This window comes from Miscanthus floridulus, chromosome 1 (assembly GCF_019320115.1).
Source record: "Miscanthus floridulus cultivar M001 chromosome 1, ASM1932011v1, whole genome shotgun sequence".
Lineage (NCBI taxonomy): Eukaryota > Viridiplantae > Streptophyta > Magnoliopsida > Poales > Poaceae > Miscanthus > Miscanthus floridulus.
The window spans coordinates 168,314,976-168,333,964 of NC_089580.1; the positions used below are offsets into that span (position 1 = coordinate 168,314,976).

An 18,989-nucleotide genomic window follows, 5' to 3' on the forward strand; every position below is an offset into this window, starting at 1 on the left:
TAGCTTCGGTTGATTTTTTGGTATTGGCTTTTCTAGCAAATCTTGTTAACCCACTTTTCTGCGTAAGTCAACTGTTTAGTTGAGCTGGGCTGTTTGCCGAGACAAAAGGACAGCAAAAGCTGGTCAGGTAATCATCGTCGTCGATGCACTCTGTGATAGCCGGCATCTACTGAGTTTAGTGGCTCGGAATGTTGGAAGAAAGCAAAATAAAATAGCGTACCAACTGTCGCGTATAGCACTTGTGTTAGAGTAAACCAAAGTCGTGTCTTTTGTCGAGGTTCCCAAGTGTGTCCGTGACTTTAAAATCGTGATGACATTACTTAATCGGTTAATCCACTGTGTGCCTTTTAGATGCATATGTATTCACCTTAATCTATAGGTGTTGGAGTGGATTCAGGTAAAACTTAGTTTAATTTTCACTTAATCCACTTCAACAAATATGTCCAATGCAAAAAAAAATTCATGCCGCTGTTAGCTGTAGCATACAACATGCAAGTTGTAGCCTGCCGAGGAAGCCAGAAATGGTGAAGCTTGCCGTGGCAGTCAATATGAGACTCGCTTCGCTCGTGCCCATCGACCCAATAAGATAATCAATTCCAAATAAAAAGAATTTGGTTCGAATTTTCAACATCTGCAACTCCTAATCTGAACGGTCTCGTTGCCGGAAATAACGCCGCGTCCAGAATTACCAAGTATCAGGCTTTTCATCACGGCTGCAAGACTTGGACCGACCAAGAATCGAACTTTATACACAAGTTAAATGATCAAAACACTAGCATTACAGAGGCGAGAGACATCACAAGCACGAGCCTCTGAAAGAATGTTTCAACTCATATATTACAAAAATTACAATGCCCTCCAAACTTGCTAACTTTTTCCAGAATGAGTTGTGCCCTACAGTTTCAACACAGTTACTTACCTGAATCTCCAAGCTAATTTTTTTGTCAAGATCAGGTCAGCATTCCGCTTACTCAAAACAGCATCAGCAGGGCAGCAACTTCCAGCATTTTTCATGTGCCAAAAAGGGCGCCTGAATGGCTGCACCAAGAGCAGAAGGAAACCTGATCATGCCCTAGGATATTGCCAAAAAGGGCGCCTGAATGGCTGCACCAAGAGCAGAAGGAAACCTGATCATGCCCTAGGATAATTTACACCTAAAAAGACCAACAATAATTACATTAGCCGATGCTGGCGAAGGCCCTTGCCAAAATGGGGTTGCATCAATCTAACATATAGACCGTTCTGGTCCATCAGAGAGTCATGTGTGCCCTGCTCAACTATCCTACCACCATTTAGGACAACAATGTTATCCACATGCTTCATCATTGCTGCCCTGTGGGCAATGAGAATTGTTGTCTTGTTACCCATGACCAGAGTGTCGAGAGCTTCTTGTACCACTCTACTTGATTCGGACTCGATTGCAGAGCTGGCCTCATCCAACAACAATATAGGCGCATTCTTCAAAACCACCCTAGCAATGGCAATTCGTTGCTTTTGCCCAGGTGTTAGATCAACCCCTCTCATTCCCACATGAGTGTCATATCCATGTGGCAAGCTGCTGATGAAATGATGAGCATTTGCTATCCTTGCCGCTTCCTTCATCTCAGCCTCTGTTGCATTGTGCCTTGCATAAATAATGTTTTCTCTTATGGTCGTTGAGAAAATAACTGGATCTTGCTGAATCAGTCCCATGTGGCTACGCAACCATCTAAGGTTAAATGATTTCAGATCTCGACCATCCAGTAGAACTTGGCCAGAAACAGGGTCATAGAATCTCTCAATCAAAGAAATAACGGTGCTTTTCCCAGATCCTGAAACCCCAACAACTGCAACTGTCTGCCCAACACTCACTTTAAGATTAAAATTACTCAGCACAAGAATGTCCGGGCGAGCAGGATAAGAGAAATCAACATTCTTGAATTCAATGCTTCCGTAGACATTGGGTGGTTTCAAGCCGGTGGTATCATCAGGATCAATCTTTGGCTCACGGTCAATAATTTCAAATACTGACGTAAGAGATTTCCTCCTTTTAAGAATGTAAGGTGCAAGTCCAAATGGCTCCACCAATGCGAATGATGCAAATGAAAACAGAATGTACTCTTTTAGTCCTGTGGCTATTGTCAGACGTTGTTGGTCAACAGAAATAGCAGTGTACCAAAGAAGCAGGGCATTGCAGGCAAAAAGAAGGAACTGGGAGAGACCAAAGCCAAAACCTATAGCCAGTCCTTGCACAAGACTTTGTTTTAGTATCTTGCCAAGATGTAGTCTGTACAGTTCCATTATCTTATCCCCAGCACAGAATGCTACTACAGTGTATATGTTCCGCACTGCATCTTCAAGCACTAACGAAGCCTTTCTATGCATTTCCTGGATTCCTCTTGAGAAGCCAGCAAGCCACAATTTCTGCAACACAAGTTATTAGACCCATTAGAGATTTGCCAGTGTACTAATGTGCTACAGTTATAACATATGGAACATTTTCTTTTTGATTGCCTCAACCTTCGATTACAAGCTGTAATATCTGAACTCACGCACCAACTCACACCACACGCACGCACCCTAACACACTCACCCCTAGTGCGTAAGCTAGACCTACAACCTATATCTAAACCCCGGTGAGGAAACACAGACAATCCCAGGGATCGAACCCACGCCCGGCCGATCGCCCACTGCGAAAGCGTACCGACTGAGCTAGCGCTCGTCCTCATAACATATGGAACATATGAAGAAGCACTGCTGCAAAGAGCAAGCAGCATGATATAAAAATTTCAATATCTGTAACCCATATATAGTCATTTTTTTATTTGAGAGGGGTAGATCATAAAGGGAACTGTCACAAAGCCCATTACTAACATGAAAAGTAATATTTTAGAGTTTGAAGTCTTCAGTAATCTTTGATAGACTGTTCTTACACGTGCAAGCTTCAAAGTAAATGCTAGGCATCAAATTTATGTTACCATACCAATCTTTTAAGGGGATAGCAAACAACAACAACAACAACAACATAGCCTTTCAGTCCCAAGCAAGTTGGGGTAGGCTAGAGTTGAAACCCACCAAGAGCCCCAAGTCACAGTTCAGGCACTTCAATAGCTGTTTTCCAAGTACTCCTATTCAAACATAGATCTCTAGGTATATCCCAAGCTTTCAAATCTCTTTTTATTGCCTCCCCCCATGTCAATTTCGGTCTTCCTCTACCTCTCCTCATATTATTAGCTTGGCTTAGGACTCCACAATGCACTGGTGCCTCTGGAGGTCTCCTTTGGACATGGCCAAACCACCTCAACCGATGTTGGACAAACTTTTCTTCAATTGGTGCTACTTCTAGGCGATCACGTATATCATCGTTCCGAACTCGGTCCATTCTTGTGTAACCGCAAATCCATCGCAACATACGCATTTCTGCAACACTCAGTTGTTGAACATGTCGAATCTTTGTAGGCCAACATTCTGTTCCATACAACATAGCCGGTCTAATCGCCGTTCCATAGAACTTGCCTTTTAGCTTTTGTGGTACCCTCTTGTCACAGAGAATGCCAGAAGCTTGTCGCCACTTGATCCACCCTGCTTTGATTCTATGGCTAACGTCCGCATCAATATCTCCATCCCTCTATAGCATCGATCCCAGATACAGAAAAGTATCCTTCTTAGGCACTACTTGACCTTCCAAAACTCACATCTCCCTCCTCCTGTACAACTCCGCCAAAGTCGCATCTCATGTATTCGGTTTTAGTTCTGCTCAATCTAAAACCTTTAGACTCAAGGGTATGCCGCCATAACTCTAGTTTCCTATTTACTCCCGCCTGGCTTTCGTCCACTAAAACTACATCATCAGCGAACAACATACACCAAGAGATATCCCCTTGTATGTTCCTGGTAACCTCATCCATTACCAAGGCAAAGAGATACGGGCTTAAGGCTGACCCTTGATGAAGTCCAATTTCAATCAGGAAGTAATCTGTGTTACCATTGTTTGTTCGAACACTAGTCACAACATTGTTGTACATGTCCTTGATGAGGGTCACATACTTTGATGGGACTTTATGTTTGTCCAAAGACCACCACGGCCTTGTTTAGATTAGGGTTAGGAATCAGTATTTGGCACTGTAGCACTTTCGTTTATATTTGACAATTATTGTCCAATCATGGCCTAATTAGGCTCAAAAGATTCGTCTCGTAATTTATAATCAAACTGTGTAATTAGTTATTTTTTTTATCTACATTTAATACTCCATACATGTGTCCAAAGATTTGTTGTGATGGAGAGAGAGTGAAAAAACTTGCAATCTAAACAAGGCCCACATAACATTTCTTGGTATCTTGTCATATTTAAGGGGATAGCAAACAAATAAAGAAATCTTTATTACCTGTGCAATAGCAGATATGACAAGAACTGGCAAAGTTGCAAGTGCAACAAGTGCCACCCGCCATCCCAACAACATTCCAATAAGGAGGGCCACAGATACTGCAGCAGTGTCTTGTATAAATATGGAAAGCCGGTTACTGAAGGCAGCACGGACAAATGTAGCATCATTTGCGAGGCGCATGGACAGTGTATCAGCATTGTTCTCCTCTTTGTCAAACCATCCAACTTCATTGCGTAGCATTGCTGTCAAAGAAATCATAAATAAGAATTACACTCTAATAAGGTAAAACTAACTACACGATTAGCAGAATACAAGAACAGCATATAAAGATGCAGATTGCAATTACCTGAGAACATCATCCTTCTTATGCGCTCAGTCATCTTCTCCCCCATTATTCCAAAATAGAAATGTTGCAACCAGTTGACCAGCACTGTAATAACACCCATGCCTACTATGAATAAACACCATCTGTTCACTTCGTGGCGCATATCACGGATTTCTATTTGATAGTATGCTGACACTATAAGTGCTATTGTGTAAGCAAGCAGTGGATTAAATGAGCCAAATATAGCAGCACCAATTGTACCTAAAAGAGCATAAGGCCATTCAGCAATACTAAGTGTTGCAAGACGCCAAAAAGATGGAGGTTTCTGGTGCTGAACCTCATCCAGTTCACTCTGTTCAGAACTCGTATCATCTCGTTCACTCTGTGGTCTGCTAAAAGTTTGTGAATGTGAACGCTCATTCTTAGGATCAGAAGTCAAAAGAGGAGATATGGGTGAGTCAGGTTCTGAATTCTTAGATGACTGCCGCTGTATAGGATGGACATCAACTTTAGGAAGATCAGGTAATTTCATTTCAAAACTATCCTGTCTCTTAATGGACGGTGTTCTTTCAGTTTCAATTGCAACCATAGGTATCCCGTTGTCCATAGTTTGTTCTGAAGGTGGACTTCGATCCTTTGGTGAATCATGAGAGTTTCTGTTTGTATCTGATCGCCAAAATTGAAGCATGCCATGTGTCCTTTGTAGTGAAGGTGATTTTGCCATCTTAGGAGAGGACGATTCTTGAAAGTATTGGCTCACTGATGTGTCCTCAATTTGGAGCGACTTACGCTCCCTGCTGTTCTTGGTAGGCATCCTGTCATGAAACAAAATAGGTAAGGTAGTCCATATCAAATCATACACTTTTTCAGCAGATATGACGGAACAAACATTCAAATAAAAACCAAGAACAAACAAATATTCATAAAGTATATATACAAAAGGTTAAGCAAAATCTCTACAGCACGGTTGTATTTCAAATGATGCTATAGCTATCAATGCTCTAGGATCTAAAAATTAGTTAGTACACCCTCCGTCCTAGAAGGTATAAATTCTAGAACAGTGTTATGTTAAAGTATGTTAAGTTTGACCAAATTTATATAAAAAATTACTAATATTTATTGTACTAAATAGGTACCATTAGATTCATCATGAAACATATTTTCATAATATATTCTTTTGGCATTATAAACATTAATATTTTAAATTATATATTTAGTCGAACTTTAGGCACTTTAACCGAGAATGCATCTAGAATTGCATTCTTTTTGGGACGGAGGGAGTATCCACAAGTACTAGATATGCTTAGCCACATGTTGGGTAATGCCTATGAAAAAAAAAGACTTTACCTTTTGGGAAGTTTTGTTGCTTCCTCACACCTTAAAAGCTCAGCGTACAGCCCATCCAAGTTTAGAAGTTCATCATGTGTCCCCATTTCAACAAGATGACCCTCCTCCATTACAGCTATATAATCAGCATTTTTAATGAGGCAAAGACGTCTAGCAATTATAATGGTTGACCTTCCCAACATGAGAACATCTAATGCTTCTTGTACAGCCTTTTCAGCTTCAAAATCAAGTCCTCCCGTGACCTCATCAAGCAACAGAATGGATGGATTCGAAAGCACAGCACGAGCAATAGAAATTTTGATCTTCTGTTCATCAGTGAGTGCTATACCAGCTCGACCAACCTACAGAATTTCTAAAAGTGAGTACCAGAGATCCAATGCCTAAGCAGTCTAGCCTTGCTGGACAACAAGATATATGGTACCTCCTTTACCTGGGTTTCATACCCCTTTTCAAGTGAACTGATGAACCCATGGGCATGGGCTGTTTTTGCTGCCTCTTCTATCTGATCAAAGGTAGCAGATCTTCCATAAGCAATATTTTCCCGAATGCTCAAACTCAATAAGGCTGGTTCTTGTGTGACCAGACCAATTTGGCTTCTTAACCATTCTACTTTCAAATTTTTTATGTTTTCCCCATCCAAAAGAACTTCACCTGAAACATAAATAGTAGTAGTCTTTTAAATGGAGGAATAGAAGTGGAAAACAAAAGATGCTTGTCAGTGCTATTACCTAATGTTGGGTCATAGAATCTCTCCATCAGAGGAATTATACTGCTTTTCCCCGAGCCATTTCTACCAACAAGTGCCACAGTTTTTCTCGCCGGTACAGTGAGGAAGAAACCACTTAATATTGGGATTTCAGGACGAGACAGGTAGCTAAAGTACACATTTCGAAATTCAATATTCCCCTGCACCTGGGGTAAGGTTGTCCCTTCTTGATTGGTGCTGGAAGTTGAACGACTAATCATCTCATATAGTCTATAAGCAGCAATGCGCCCTTGCTCAAATGAATAGAAGTTTGTAGCTGCTTGATTCAAACCACTACAAATTTAAAAAGAAACATAGATAAGGATATATATATGACGGAATAATTTATATAAAGCAAAACTTCTGCATAAATTAAGTCACTTACAGGCCGCTCAGAATTACAGAGAATAAAGCTACCACAACTTCACCACCATCAGCTTTTTTGCGATGGATCAGATGTCTTCCAACCCAAAGTTGCAAAGCACAAGAGCAAATGGCGAGTCCATATGTAAATCCAAGACCAATCCCTTGGACAAGGCTAATCAGAATTCCATATCTAAGTGTGGCTTGAAGTGAGGTAGCATAGGAGTACTTTGCAAGAGTTTCATTTGTAAAAGCATACAGTGTCCTGACGTATGAGATGGCCTGTACATGCACATGTCACATTAGAACCAGGCATATTTTAACTTATTAATTAATTGCACATCAAACCAGAGTGATCGTATAATCTACAAAGTCAACAGTGCAGAATAGCTGCCCTCTGATACAGCACTCTTGACATTGGAGATATGGCAGCCATGAGCACTGTATCAGACAGTGGCTTAGATTGGTGTATTCTTAAAAAAAATCAAAAGAAAGATTGGCACAATGAATAAAGGTAGCACCTGTTCAGCAATGCTAGCCGCTTCGGCATATGCATCTTGAATGTTTTCAGCCAGCCTATGAAGGAATATGTTAGATATTCCTCCTGCTGCAACAATCAAGGGTCCAGTGGCAAGAGTTAGAAGTGCTATTTGCCAACAATTCAGAAGGCCAACAATGAGACCACCAACAAATGTAGCCATATTATGTATGTAGTTCCCAACCTACAAAGAAACTCAGTTGTTAGGAGACCCTAAAAGTGACGAGGTTCACTCTGCAGATCAGAATTCCAGAGGAACAGATGGTTACTTCACACTTTGGTCTTACTTTCTCGCTTATAGCTGACTGAATGAGCAATACATCACTGAGCACTTGACTAACAATATCTCCATTGTTACCATATGTATCAAAAAAACTCATGTCTTGATTTAGCAAAACCTGAACATATTTTGATCTGATGACAGCAGTCTGCCGTTCCCCGGTTAGAATCCAACATGATACCTCTGCAGAACTGAAATAATCAGGAATTTGTATTTGTGCTGAGTGAGAACTGCAATTTAAATGGCAATAGTTACTTACCTATCCATCCTGCAACGAAAACACCAGCAGCAATAAAGACAATATACAAGGCATGCTGCAACGTTGATGAAAAAATGTAAGAGGGCAAGATATCAATTTCAGAACACGGGAAAGTCGGAGGGAGGGTCCTAAGGGACAAAATAAACATGCAAGGTCACACGCAAAAATGCAAGGTCGCACCCGTTTGGAGAAGTTTGGATAGTAACTTCTTACAAGTCCAAAATTTGGGTACAAGCAGAATCAAACAACTGAGTAAATAAATGGATTGTCATAAATGACAAGACGGAGTACAACGATAACAGTGCACATCAAATAATGAACTAGATGTGGGGATCCTAGGAGCATTCCAGATAGCAGTCATTATGAGATAACGTAAGTGTTTAATGTAGAATATTTTAGAAATTACTTGGTTACCCCCTGAGGAAATGAGTTCCATCAGTCCTGTTTTTTTTTTCAGTTCCTCTTGTCACAGATGAAGCTGCCATATCCCCAGAATTTTATCTCCACCTACAGGATACACCAGCTATGAAAAGAGAGTGTCCAGTGAAACCTTCACTTGGCTGCTTCAATTACCTTGTTTGCAAGAAAATTTCTAAAATGGTTATAACTAAACTACTAAAGGCAGCTATAGGATATTCCAGGCAACCTTACAGAAACTAAATGAATATATAGAGTATAAAAGAACTCATATCGTTCAGAATGCAAAATTCTTTTAAAAACATTATAATCACAAAGGATACAATAACAATGACCAACCACAAGACATCAACAAGTATCAACCGTTCCCTTAACGTGTTAACAGCTAAGAAACACATATTACACCGATAAACATCTTTAGACCCTGGCATCATTGAGACCAAGGAGACCATCCTGCAACTAACCTCGACATAATTTTTTTAAATGGTCAATTCCATAAGACACTACTAACATTTAAACCATGGCCACTTCACTCTTACATTCTCCATCTCAACATATACGCAATTTCAAAAGGTGCATCCACAGCAGCAGCACCCAAACATTAAGCAAAGGTGATACCAAGCACAGCCCAACCCACCAATTCCAATTTCTAATAACGTATGATGGCTTTGGAAACTTTGCATCGAGACGAAATCAAAATGGACTGATTTGAAGTGATAACTTGAGTTATAAACATAACTGCACTTAAAAAAATGCAGAGCAGCAAACATGTGGAGTTGGAAACCTTCCTAGCCCTAATGTTTGAAATGCAACCTAGAAGCTCCTATTCAATACGAACCTGTATCCTATAGAATTGCCATGTCCCCAAAGTAACAAGCATTTGTAGCTAATCAATAGAAAGAAAAAGCTGATCAATGGGGGGGGGGGGGGGGGGGGGGGGGGGGGGGGAGTGAACGGTCTTCTGAGAATGGCATTAAGGGAGAATAGATAATCCACCATAAAAATTTAAAAATTTCAAACATCCTTCCATCTAAAATCGAAAATATAACAGTTATTGTATGTACAACTAAGTGCCAAGCACCAGAAATATCAGCTTACCTCCTTAAACCGCCGGAGCAGCTCATCACTGCGGCCATAGAGAGACGACCCAACCCGCTCAGAGTCGAGAAAATTCAGGGCCCTCCCGAAGTAGTGAAGGTACACAACGAGCGCCGCGCCATGGGCAGCAGCAGCAAGCGCCCCAGCAGCCATAAGGGCCCAGTCGACCCCATCGGCGAACTCGAAAAGCCTCCAGAACGACACCGCCGCGGGCGGCGGCTCGACCTCGTCGTCCTCCACCTCCTCCTCTCCGGCGCCAGCTCCTTCCCCCTCCCTTGCCCCCACGCCGGCATCCCCCGCCGGCCCGTCCCCGTACGGCGACGGCGACTCCGGCGGCTCCGAGACCTCGGATACGGGTGTGAGCGGCTGTACATGGGGCGACGCCCACCCGAACAACCCAGTCGGCACCATCTCCGTCTGGACGCCTTGCGCAGCTCGACGAAGCCGTCAGAGTTCAAAAACCCTAGGATCCGACGGAGCTCATCACTACAGCGAGCCCCGAGAGAGACTACGGGAAGACGCGGCGGCGGTGGCGGCGGCGGCGACGACCAGGTCGCTTCCGAAGCGAGGCTCGAGCCGCCTCCTAATAAACAAACTCCAAGAGGCCAGTCCCGCAAAGGAGAGACCCTTCGAAAAACTTTAATCTCGGTGGCACACGGCAACGACGACCCAGTCAGAGAAATTCGGCAGCGTCGCCCACACGAGAGGAAGCCACTCCACGCTGAACTCCTCGGCGGCGGCTCGTCGCCGGCGAAGAGGCGGGGCGGGCGCGGCGGTGGGGATGGTGTGCGCCTAGTTGTGGGTTTTCTTCGCTTCTGGCGTGCGGGTAGGAAAGGCGAGGAAGAGGGGGGCCGTGCGTGTGATTGCGGTGTGATGGGCGGGGCCACATGGCGGTGGCCCTTTCTGCCTGGTGTTTGTTGTAAAGCGGGCTGGCGTGTGTGGCGCGGGGCCCACTTGGCGGTGGCAGGGTGGTCTGGGCTGGAGGCGCGTACGGCACCGGTGGGCCAGGGTTGACAGCGAGAAGGGGGGAGTTACGTGTCCCGTGTGGCGTGTGGAAATTTTTTCGCGCGACGTTGGAATTAGACGGGCGGGATTGGTGCGGAAAGGTCTCGTGGGCACCGAAGATGGTGGGGCCCGCCTGCGCCTGGTGGCATGAGCTGTCTTGGTGTAGCTTTCTTCCCCTGCTAGGGACACACGAAATTGGAGGCCCCGTGTTGTTGTGGAAGTCCTGTGGCAGCTGTTAGCTTCGGAAAACAGCTTCGTTGCAGGCTTGCAGCAACACACTCGTTTGATTGTGCTTTCCAATTGTGACAGTATAGGATGTTTGGATACAGTGGCGTCGGATTAAATGACGCACGCCATTTAATTAAGAAAATATTTTGTCAAGAGACGTACCCTACTCATATATTATGAATTAGAAATACCAGATAGCGAGTGGTGGATAGCGGACGCACAGTTACAACATCAGAGTATTTCAAATAGACAAACTTTGGACCTTACATCAACACCAACCTCATGTTTGTTAAATATAATCAGAAGTTTTTAGTTAATCACAATTCACGGTATAAAAATGTAAAGAAACATAAACAGATAATAAAGAAGATGCGCATACACAAATTGACATTAAGATTTCATATCAATTGAAGATAATATCATTTGTCATCCCATCATTATTTATCATCACTCAAATCACCATCCTCGGCATTCTTGTCGTCATGGGTATGTCCACGTAGTTATTTGAACCATTCACATAGCGAATAGTGACCTAACAAAAAAAATAGTGGGATGCTAGATTTCAACATGCTATCCTCAATTGCTTTGTAGCGGTAGAGAGTCGCTACCGTTATAACAACTGCTATATATTATGGGTGTTACTAGCTATATTTATTACTATGATTATATGTAACGCATTATCACATTCAAACCAACTTTACAAGTCCAATTTTATGTTACTTGTTTTAATTTGAAAGTTTAGATATTAATTTATATATTTGAATACGGTCTTTTATCACTTTACCCTACTGCCTCCTCGCTACATTCCTTTAATTTTTTCCCTATTCATTTATAGTGACCATACTTACTTAGTGTGGTATGGTTGGACAAGGCTTGAGGGTCTCGCAATTGAATGTTAAATTCATTTGCATTGCAGATTCGTGGATGAGCTTAGCATGTAAAGAAAGAGGTAGTGAGATTATCAACATTGGGTCAAAACATACCAAGACAATTTGTATAGTAACACTCATTGGTTGATGTCTTTAAATGGAATGCAACCTATAAAGTTAGATGTAAAGAGCATTCATTTAAGGTTCATAAACAAAACATTGGCATGCCATAGCTTGTTAGATAGTTGTTTATTTATTAGTCTGACTGCCATAACTTTGATCTGGTTGTCATAGTTTTTCTCCATTTGTCGATGACTAATGCCTTTTGCAAACCATCCAAATGGTGTGGAGACCAGACTCATATCCAAACAAGAAACAATTGACATTGCTCAACAACTATGTGTATTTGGGTCTATGATTTTGGAACCCATATATGTGATAATGGAATTGATGTGTCTTTTGTAGGGTGACTTTGAAACAAGGCACTTCAATCCAAATGGTGGTTTTCACTCGTTGTTCATTTTGTGTCTTTTTGAATTATTTTATATTTAGATACGTCTAATGAAACTAATATATATATCCTCTACACTTTTTATTCTCCACGTGTATTAATTGGACAAAAGGAAATGATTGCGCTTGCACCTATAAACTCTAAATTTCACTACATCGTACATCTACATAGCACACCTTTTTAGTATACCACTCCTACTTATAAGTTGGAGTTATATTTTTTATGGGACAACACACGACTGCTAGAGTTGGAGTATTTTATTCTCCCTCCGTTCCAAATTATAAGACGTCTTGTAGGTACATAACTTTTGGTATGCACTTGGATATCTATATCTATATATCTATATATCTTATATTTTTAATATTCAATATCTTATATTTTCAAACCCCACTAACAATTTATCTTGCCATGCAAAGTGTCCAAATCAGCATCCACTAACAAATTCAACTAACATATGTCATCATGTCTTCATTCAAGCTATTCACATTAGCAGACCACGTCATTTACTAACATATATATTTAGTTGTCCACATCATGATGCTAAAAATCATCCACTAACCTGTAGTATTATGATATTTATTTATTTATTCATATTAGTAAATATAAAGAGTATAATTTCACCTGTCATTTCCGCAGCAACACGCGGACGTTCTTCTAGTTACGCCATGTTTAGTTTCAGGAAGTTGAAATTTTGGGCTACTGTAGCACTTTCGTTTTTATTTGGCAATTAGTGTTCAAACATGGACTAATTAGGCTCAAAACATTCGTCTCGCAATTTCCCACCAAATTGTGCAATTAGTTTTTTTTTCGTCTACATTTAATGCTCTATGCACGGACCGCAAACATTCGATGTGATGGATACTGTAGCATTTTTTGGGATTTTGGGTTGGAACTAAACATAGGCTTATATAGAAAAGCAAAATGTCTTATAATTTGGGATAGATTGAGTACTTAACAACAAAAACCAATGCTATCAAACCATAGTATTAGTGCGCCACACATAGTACGAGCTAGACCAACATGTCGCACCTACCGAACACATACTCCCTCGGGTCCACTTTCTAAGGCGCACATACATATTAAGATTCTAAATTTACAATTTATGATTAATAATTTGGCCAACAATTTTGAATTATTGTAATACAAACTTGATATGTTTAGATTTACAGCAAAACATAGTATCCAATAATTATAAATCTATAATTATAAATAAATAGTATAGTATATATAAAATACATGAATGGTGAATGTGGCATGTCAAACGGTACATATAGGATTTGTTCGGCTGGACTAAAAAAACTGTTCATGTTGAAAACACTGTTCGTGCTGGTTTACTGTGAGAGAAAAACACTGTCCCAACTGAAAAAAACAAGCCAAACAAGCCGGCTTGTTGCTCAGGCGAACAAGCTCATAAACTCATTTCTTGAGGGAGTACTGTCTTATTTTAATGCCGGCATCAGTACCTGTAAAATGACAAGCTGGTGTCCCAGCGCGTATTGTCGGGTTGGGTAGCCGTAGAATTAATCGTTCTCCACGCTGTCGCCTTGTTGACTACGAGCAGCGCCTGATCGCGACGGTCATTGACGACCCAGGCAGCGCAAGCTCGGAAACGAGCGATAATTTTCCATAGCTACTACTAGGTGCCCCCCAGATTCGGGCCATCCTTCTGGAAGCTTGCTCCTATTAGTCCCACCCCACCAGCCACCAAGTCGTCACCAACCACAACCAGGCCAGTTCTTCCCTGCCAGCTTTGCGATGTTGCGCACGTCCGTCCATCTCCGTTCACAATTGCCCGTCGTTTATATACACCTGAAAGGAACCATCGGTTCCTCCAACGATCACCACATGGCTGCTTGTTCTTTTGAATTATTGAAACCGTGATTCCGAGATGTTAGGTTAAATTCCACCTTGACCAGAGAATCCGGTGCTTTCAGCTTTTCTTTGAAATAGCAAGCCGTTTGCTTGCTCGTATACGATCGTGGATTATAAGCTAAAACAGTATTTTTCTCTCACATCAAACCAGCCAACAGTAAATAATCCATGATTGTTTATGGCCTGCTGAATTACCTTGATGTCGGAGTTGTCGTCGCTTGTGAAGCTTCAGAGAGAAGAAATAGATTACCCTGACCAGGAGTCCAGGACACCCCTATGTCGGAGTTGCCGTCGAAGTTGCTGCTGCTGATGTCCGCGCTGAACTTGTCGTCCTTCCGCCCCGCCTCACCGGGACTCCACGATACTCCGAGACTCGGAGCAAGAAGAAAAATGAGTGTTTCATTAAAATTAATGACTGAAATTAAAGTACTAAAATATCCTTGATTAACTACAATTAATTAATTTTTGTGCTTGATCAACGGCTAACAATAATCTTGTAGGGCCAAGCACGGTAACAAACTTCTTATTATTACTCATGATGAAGTTTAAATTTAATCTGCGTCGCAACTTGAATTTACGTAGCCGTTCTTGGCTCCTTGCCAAAAAAAAATGTAAAGCAGGCTGAAGTTGTCAGCCACTTCGGCTCTTTAGGGAAAAAATGGTTCGTGAGGCCCATCATGTTTTTCAAGACAGGAGTAGTGCAGGCCTAACCTAGAGGCCCATGAAGCCGGGGCGTCTTACGGTCCGACCATTGGACGCTAACACGGCGCCGATTCTTTCCCGCCCACCCGCACGCGCCAATTCCTTCCTGCGCTGGTAGCTTCCTTCCCGCCAGCGCGCAGATAAGGCCCACCTCATCCACGTCCCTCTAAGCTCACGCATGCACAAACTAAAGAAAAATCGTAATTGCTAAACGTAAACATCCAAATTAAATTTTGATTGCATCATCACGTTTCTTATAATAAGTTCTTTAAAACAAGATCCAACATGTTCTAGATTCAGAGAACAATGTTCCGTCTTCAACAGAAAAAATGTTCTCAATTTAGAAGAACAATATTCTAGTTTTAAGTTCATGACAATATGACATAAAAATAAATAATAAACAAATACATAACATAAATAAATAATAACAAAATCTATAGCAAAGCATAAGAAAAAAGTAATAGAGAAAAATTAAAATAATATCACATGGATATTTTCCAAACATCCTAAAATAGATTATAGAATATCTACTAAGTGAACAACACTAAATACACCATAGAACATCACTAGATATATTAAAGAACATCGCATATATTACGTGAACATCACGAAACATATCATAGAACATCACATGTATACTGTGTGAACATAAAAAAATGTCATAGACCATTACATGTATACTACGAGAACATCACATGTATATTACGCGAACATCACAAAATACAACATAGAACATTACAAGAATACCACGTGAACATAAAAAAACATCACAGAACATCACATGAATAACACGTGAACATAAAAAAACATAGAACATCACATGTATACACATAAACATCTAAAAAAACAACATAAAACATCATAAAAAGATAATAAGAAAAGAAAACATATAAAAATGTAAAAAATAATAAACACATAAAACATAAAAAAATTAAAAAAATGATGCTCGAAAAGGAAAAAGAAAAAATAAAGAAAAATAAAAATAAAATGAAAAAATAAAGAAAGATTAAAAATAAAAAACATGAATCAAAGAAAAACATAACTAGAAAAGAAACAAAAAAAAGAAATCAAAAAGAAAAAAGAAAAGAAAAGATAAAAATAGAACATCACATATACAACACGCGAGCATAAAAAATAATAAGAAAAGGAAAAAAAGAAAAAAAGAAAAAGAAATAAAAATAAAAGAAACATAAAATATAAAAGAATAAATGAATAATAAAAATCACATAAAACAAAAAATAAAAATAAAAATAGAAAATGAAGCATAAAAAAGAAAAAATAGGAAAAAAAGAAATGAAAAGAAAAAGAAAAGAACGAGGGAAGAATAAGGAAAAGAGAAAAAAAAAGAATAAGAAACGAACGTACCTGAGTCCCGTCGTCCCGTGCTCGTACTCCCGCGCGCCATTGAGTCCCGTCGTTCCCGCGCTCTGTTCGGCCGACGCATGGGGTCCGAGTATTCGGACCGGATGATTTCCGCATGAAGCCCGCCTCCGCGTTTCCCTTTCCGGAGCCGCGTATGTCGGAGGCATCCAGCATCCTCATTGAAACCATGAGTCATCTGTCATGTGTGTGCGAAGCAAGCGTGCCATTCGCTTTGGTCCGTCGAGACATATACTCGCGCGGGCGAGCGCACACGCAACGCAATGGGCGCAGACGCACGGATCGGCTGCTGCTTGGAAACGACCCATCGCGCACCTCCATACATCAGGCCCTTTTGTTATCCGCCGATCTGATGGAGAAGGAGAACGGAGCCGTTGGCCCCGTCACAGCTTTCTGTCCGCACTCAGCAGGGGAGGCCGCCGGGAGGGGATCGATCAGTCATGCTGCGTAGGCGCTGTGCATGCGCGACGGGTATTCCGCCATGTAGACAGCTACCCGGCTACGCGTCGGCCGGGCACGGCCCCGCGCAGGGCTTTGTCTGCTCGGCGGCCACTTGCGAGGTCCCGTGGTGGCGCACAGGAACCTTAGCAGGATCCGCTGCGCCGGCGCGCGTATGTCCTGTGCCCTATGCCGAGTCGTGGCCCGTGGCCGCGACCGCGGAGCCGCCGTCTGCTCCTGCTCGTCCGCTCGGGGTTGGTGGTTGATGCCGCTCTCGGCTCTTCAGAGTTCGGACAGAGGATCCGGGACCGGCGCCGCTCCGGGCCGAGGAGTGGCGACGTGGCCGGCCGTGCGGGGCCATGTGGCACGTGAAGAGAGCGAGGTGCATGTCCACCTGGCGGCTTCCGCGCGTGGGGGCCCGCCCGCATAGACCACGGGCCGGCCGGGGGAGAAAGATATTTGCGCACGGCGGCCCACGTCGCTTTCCAATCTCCGCTCCTCCAATCGGCTCCCCGCGCCCACGTGAACTCCCCGGTCCGCCCGCCCCCGCTTTTCCTCCCGCGCCCGCTCCGTGCGCTCGGTCCACAGGAGGAAACCCCGGCGCCGCCTGGCCGTCGCCGCGGCCAGCGGGTGGGAGGAGCCGTGGACCTCTCCCAGCGAGGCGCCGGGCGGGAGGTGGTGTCCTCATCCGTGGCGCATGTATATATAGGATCCTCCCCTGTCGACTCTGCACGCCTTATCATCACACACGGAACCAGATTGCGGGCAGCCATAGACTATCTCGCTACAGCCTATAGAGAAACTGTTCCGGGTGGTAGACGAAGAGAAAGGTCAACAGGGCACTGCCTGCTGCCCAGTGTGTGGCTCAAAAAAAAAAGGGGATCCATGGCTCCCGGAGACGATTCTAATCCTGCCTCTTATATTCACACGGTAATTAAGTATCCGTTTTTCTCCCATCTGTTTCATTATCAATTCATGTATTATTAGTTCTTCTGAACTCTGAAGTCACACTCCAGTCTGCATGCATGCATGATGCTCGGAACTAACTGCGGTGGTCGGCGTCGCCGTCGTCGTTCATGCAGGTGCAGCACCTAATAGAGAGGTGCATGACGTTCGGGATGAGCATGGAGGAGTGCATGGAGGCGCTGGCCAAGCGCACCGACGTCCAGCCCGTCGTCACCTCCACAGGTCCGTTCAGCAGACGAATTGCCATTTCAAATTGTTCTGGTAAATTCATGTATGTTTCGTGCGAGCATTTGCAGTGTGGAAGGAGCTGGAGAAGGAGAACAAGGAGTTCTTCGACAAGTACAAGCAGTGGATATCCGAGAAGAGAAGCGCAAGCACCTCCTAGCACAGCAGCACTGAATTAGCTGCTGGCTGGCTTAAATTAGTCATGATGTTTATTATTTAGTTATTTTTGGGTTTATTACTTACTGTGTCTAATTAGGGAGGAATAAGCGATAGGGAGGTCAGCTGCTATGCTAATGTGATCTTCTGTAATCACCTATATCATGTGGGGCTGTGGCGTTATGTGTACAGGGTAAAGTAGGGAAAGCCATCTTAATTATCATGCGCACAACTCTTATCTTCTTCTACGTATATGTCTTCTTCGATTTTGTGCGACTCTACGTAAGTAGCCGTTGCTGGCGTATGTATATACATTTACCTCCTACTTCTATACCATATATGGCTCGTCCTCGCTAAAGTAAACAACAGTTGAAATATATAGCTCGTTGTTTTCTGGCAATAATATAAACCAGAAATTGAACTTGGTACTTATAATCATCACTTCGTCAGAAGTATATAAGGGCCGCTTGGTAGGGTGTTGAAACTGAACTGGCCTGGTTCTACAACTAGAAGAAGCCCATAAAACACATACAATCTATCGGTATAGTAGCTGAATTAGTGGAGATGGAAATTAAAGAGGCCGCAACTACCAATTTATCTGAGTTTTTTTTTTATTAGCACTAGTAAAAGAGGTGACTTAGTTTTCTGCCCTTTCTACTTCCTTATATTACAAAAGTTCTCTTGAGCCTGAGGTTCGGTAGTGATATACTAACGTGCGAAAAAGAATGTAATTATGGGATGCGTGACGGTTAAGAAAAGCTTAAGTTTAACTAAATTTATGGCAAATATTATTAGTATTATGTCTGCAAATAAATTTGTTATAAAAATATATTCTATAACTAATCTAATGATACTTAGCTTGTATTATAAATTTATATTTTTTATATAAAATTAATTAAAA

The 18,989-nt window shown here is 42.3% G+C and overlaps 2 protein-coding genes across 5 annotated transcripts; one reads left to right on the top strand and one right to left on the bottom strand.

Moving 5' to 3' along the window:
- Positions 1 to 714: 714 nt before the first annotated feature.
- LOC136547491 (ABC transporter B family member 20-like) lies at positions 715 to 10,605 on the bottom strand. Of its 4 annotated transcripts, XM_066539445.1 has the most exons (12): positions 9,737 to 9,873; positions 8,628 to 8,728; positions 8,222 to 8,276; positions 7,952 to 8,145; positions 7,666 to 7,866; positions 7,167 to 7,426; positions 6,765 to 7,075; positions 6,467 to 6,687; positions 6,037 to 6,377; positions 4,711 to 5,504; positions 4,365 to 4,606; positions 715 to 2,403 (listed from the first exon to the last, which is right to left on the bottom strand). In XM_066539445.1, the coding sequence occupies exons 2-12, from the start codon at positions 8,655 to 8,657 to the stop codon at positions 1,174 to 1,176; spliced, it is 3,879 nt and encodes a 1,292-aa protein (XP_066395542.1). In that variant the 5' UTR covers positions 8,658 to 8,728; positions 9,737 to 9,873; the 3' UTR covers positions 715 to 1,173. The 4 variants fall into 4 exon arrangements, with proteins under 4 accessions (XP_066395542.1, XP_066395534.1, XP_066395527.1 ...); XM_066539437.1 differs by lacking the exon at positions 8,628 to 8,728 and having other exon boundaries at positions 7,970 to 8,145; positions 9,737 to 10,605; XM_066539430.1 differs by lacking the exon at positions 8,628 to 8,728 and having other exon boundaries at positions 9,737 to 10,605.
- A 6,697-nt stretch (positions 10,606 to 17,302) lies between these two features.
- Positions 17,303 to 18,407, top strand: LOC136501474 (uncharacterized). Its single transcript, XM_066497000.1, has 3 exons — positions 17,303 to 17,671; positions 17,824 to 17,929; positions 18,004 to 18,407. Exons 1-3 carry the CDS (start codon positions 17,627 to 17,629, stop codon positions 18,090 to 18,092), a joined length of 240 nt encoding a protein of 79 aa, XP_066353097.1. The 5' UTR covers positions 17,303 to 17,626; the 3' UTR covers positions 18,093 to 18,407.
- Positions 18,408 to 18,989: the final 582 nt, after the last annotated feature.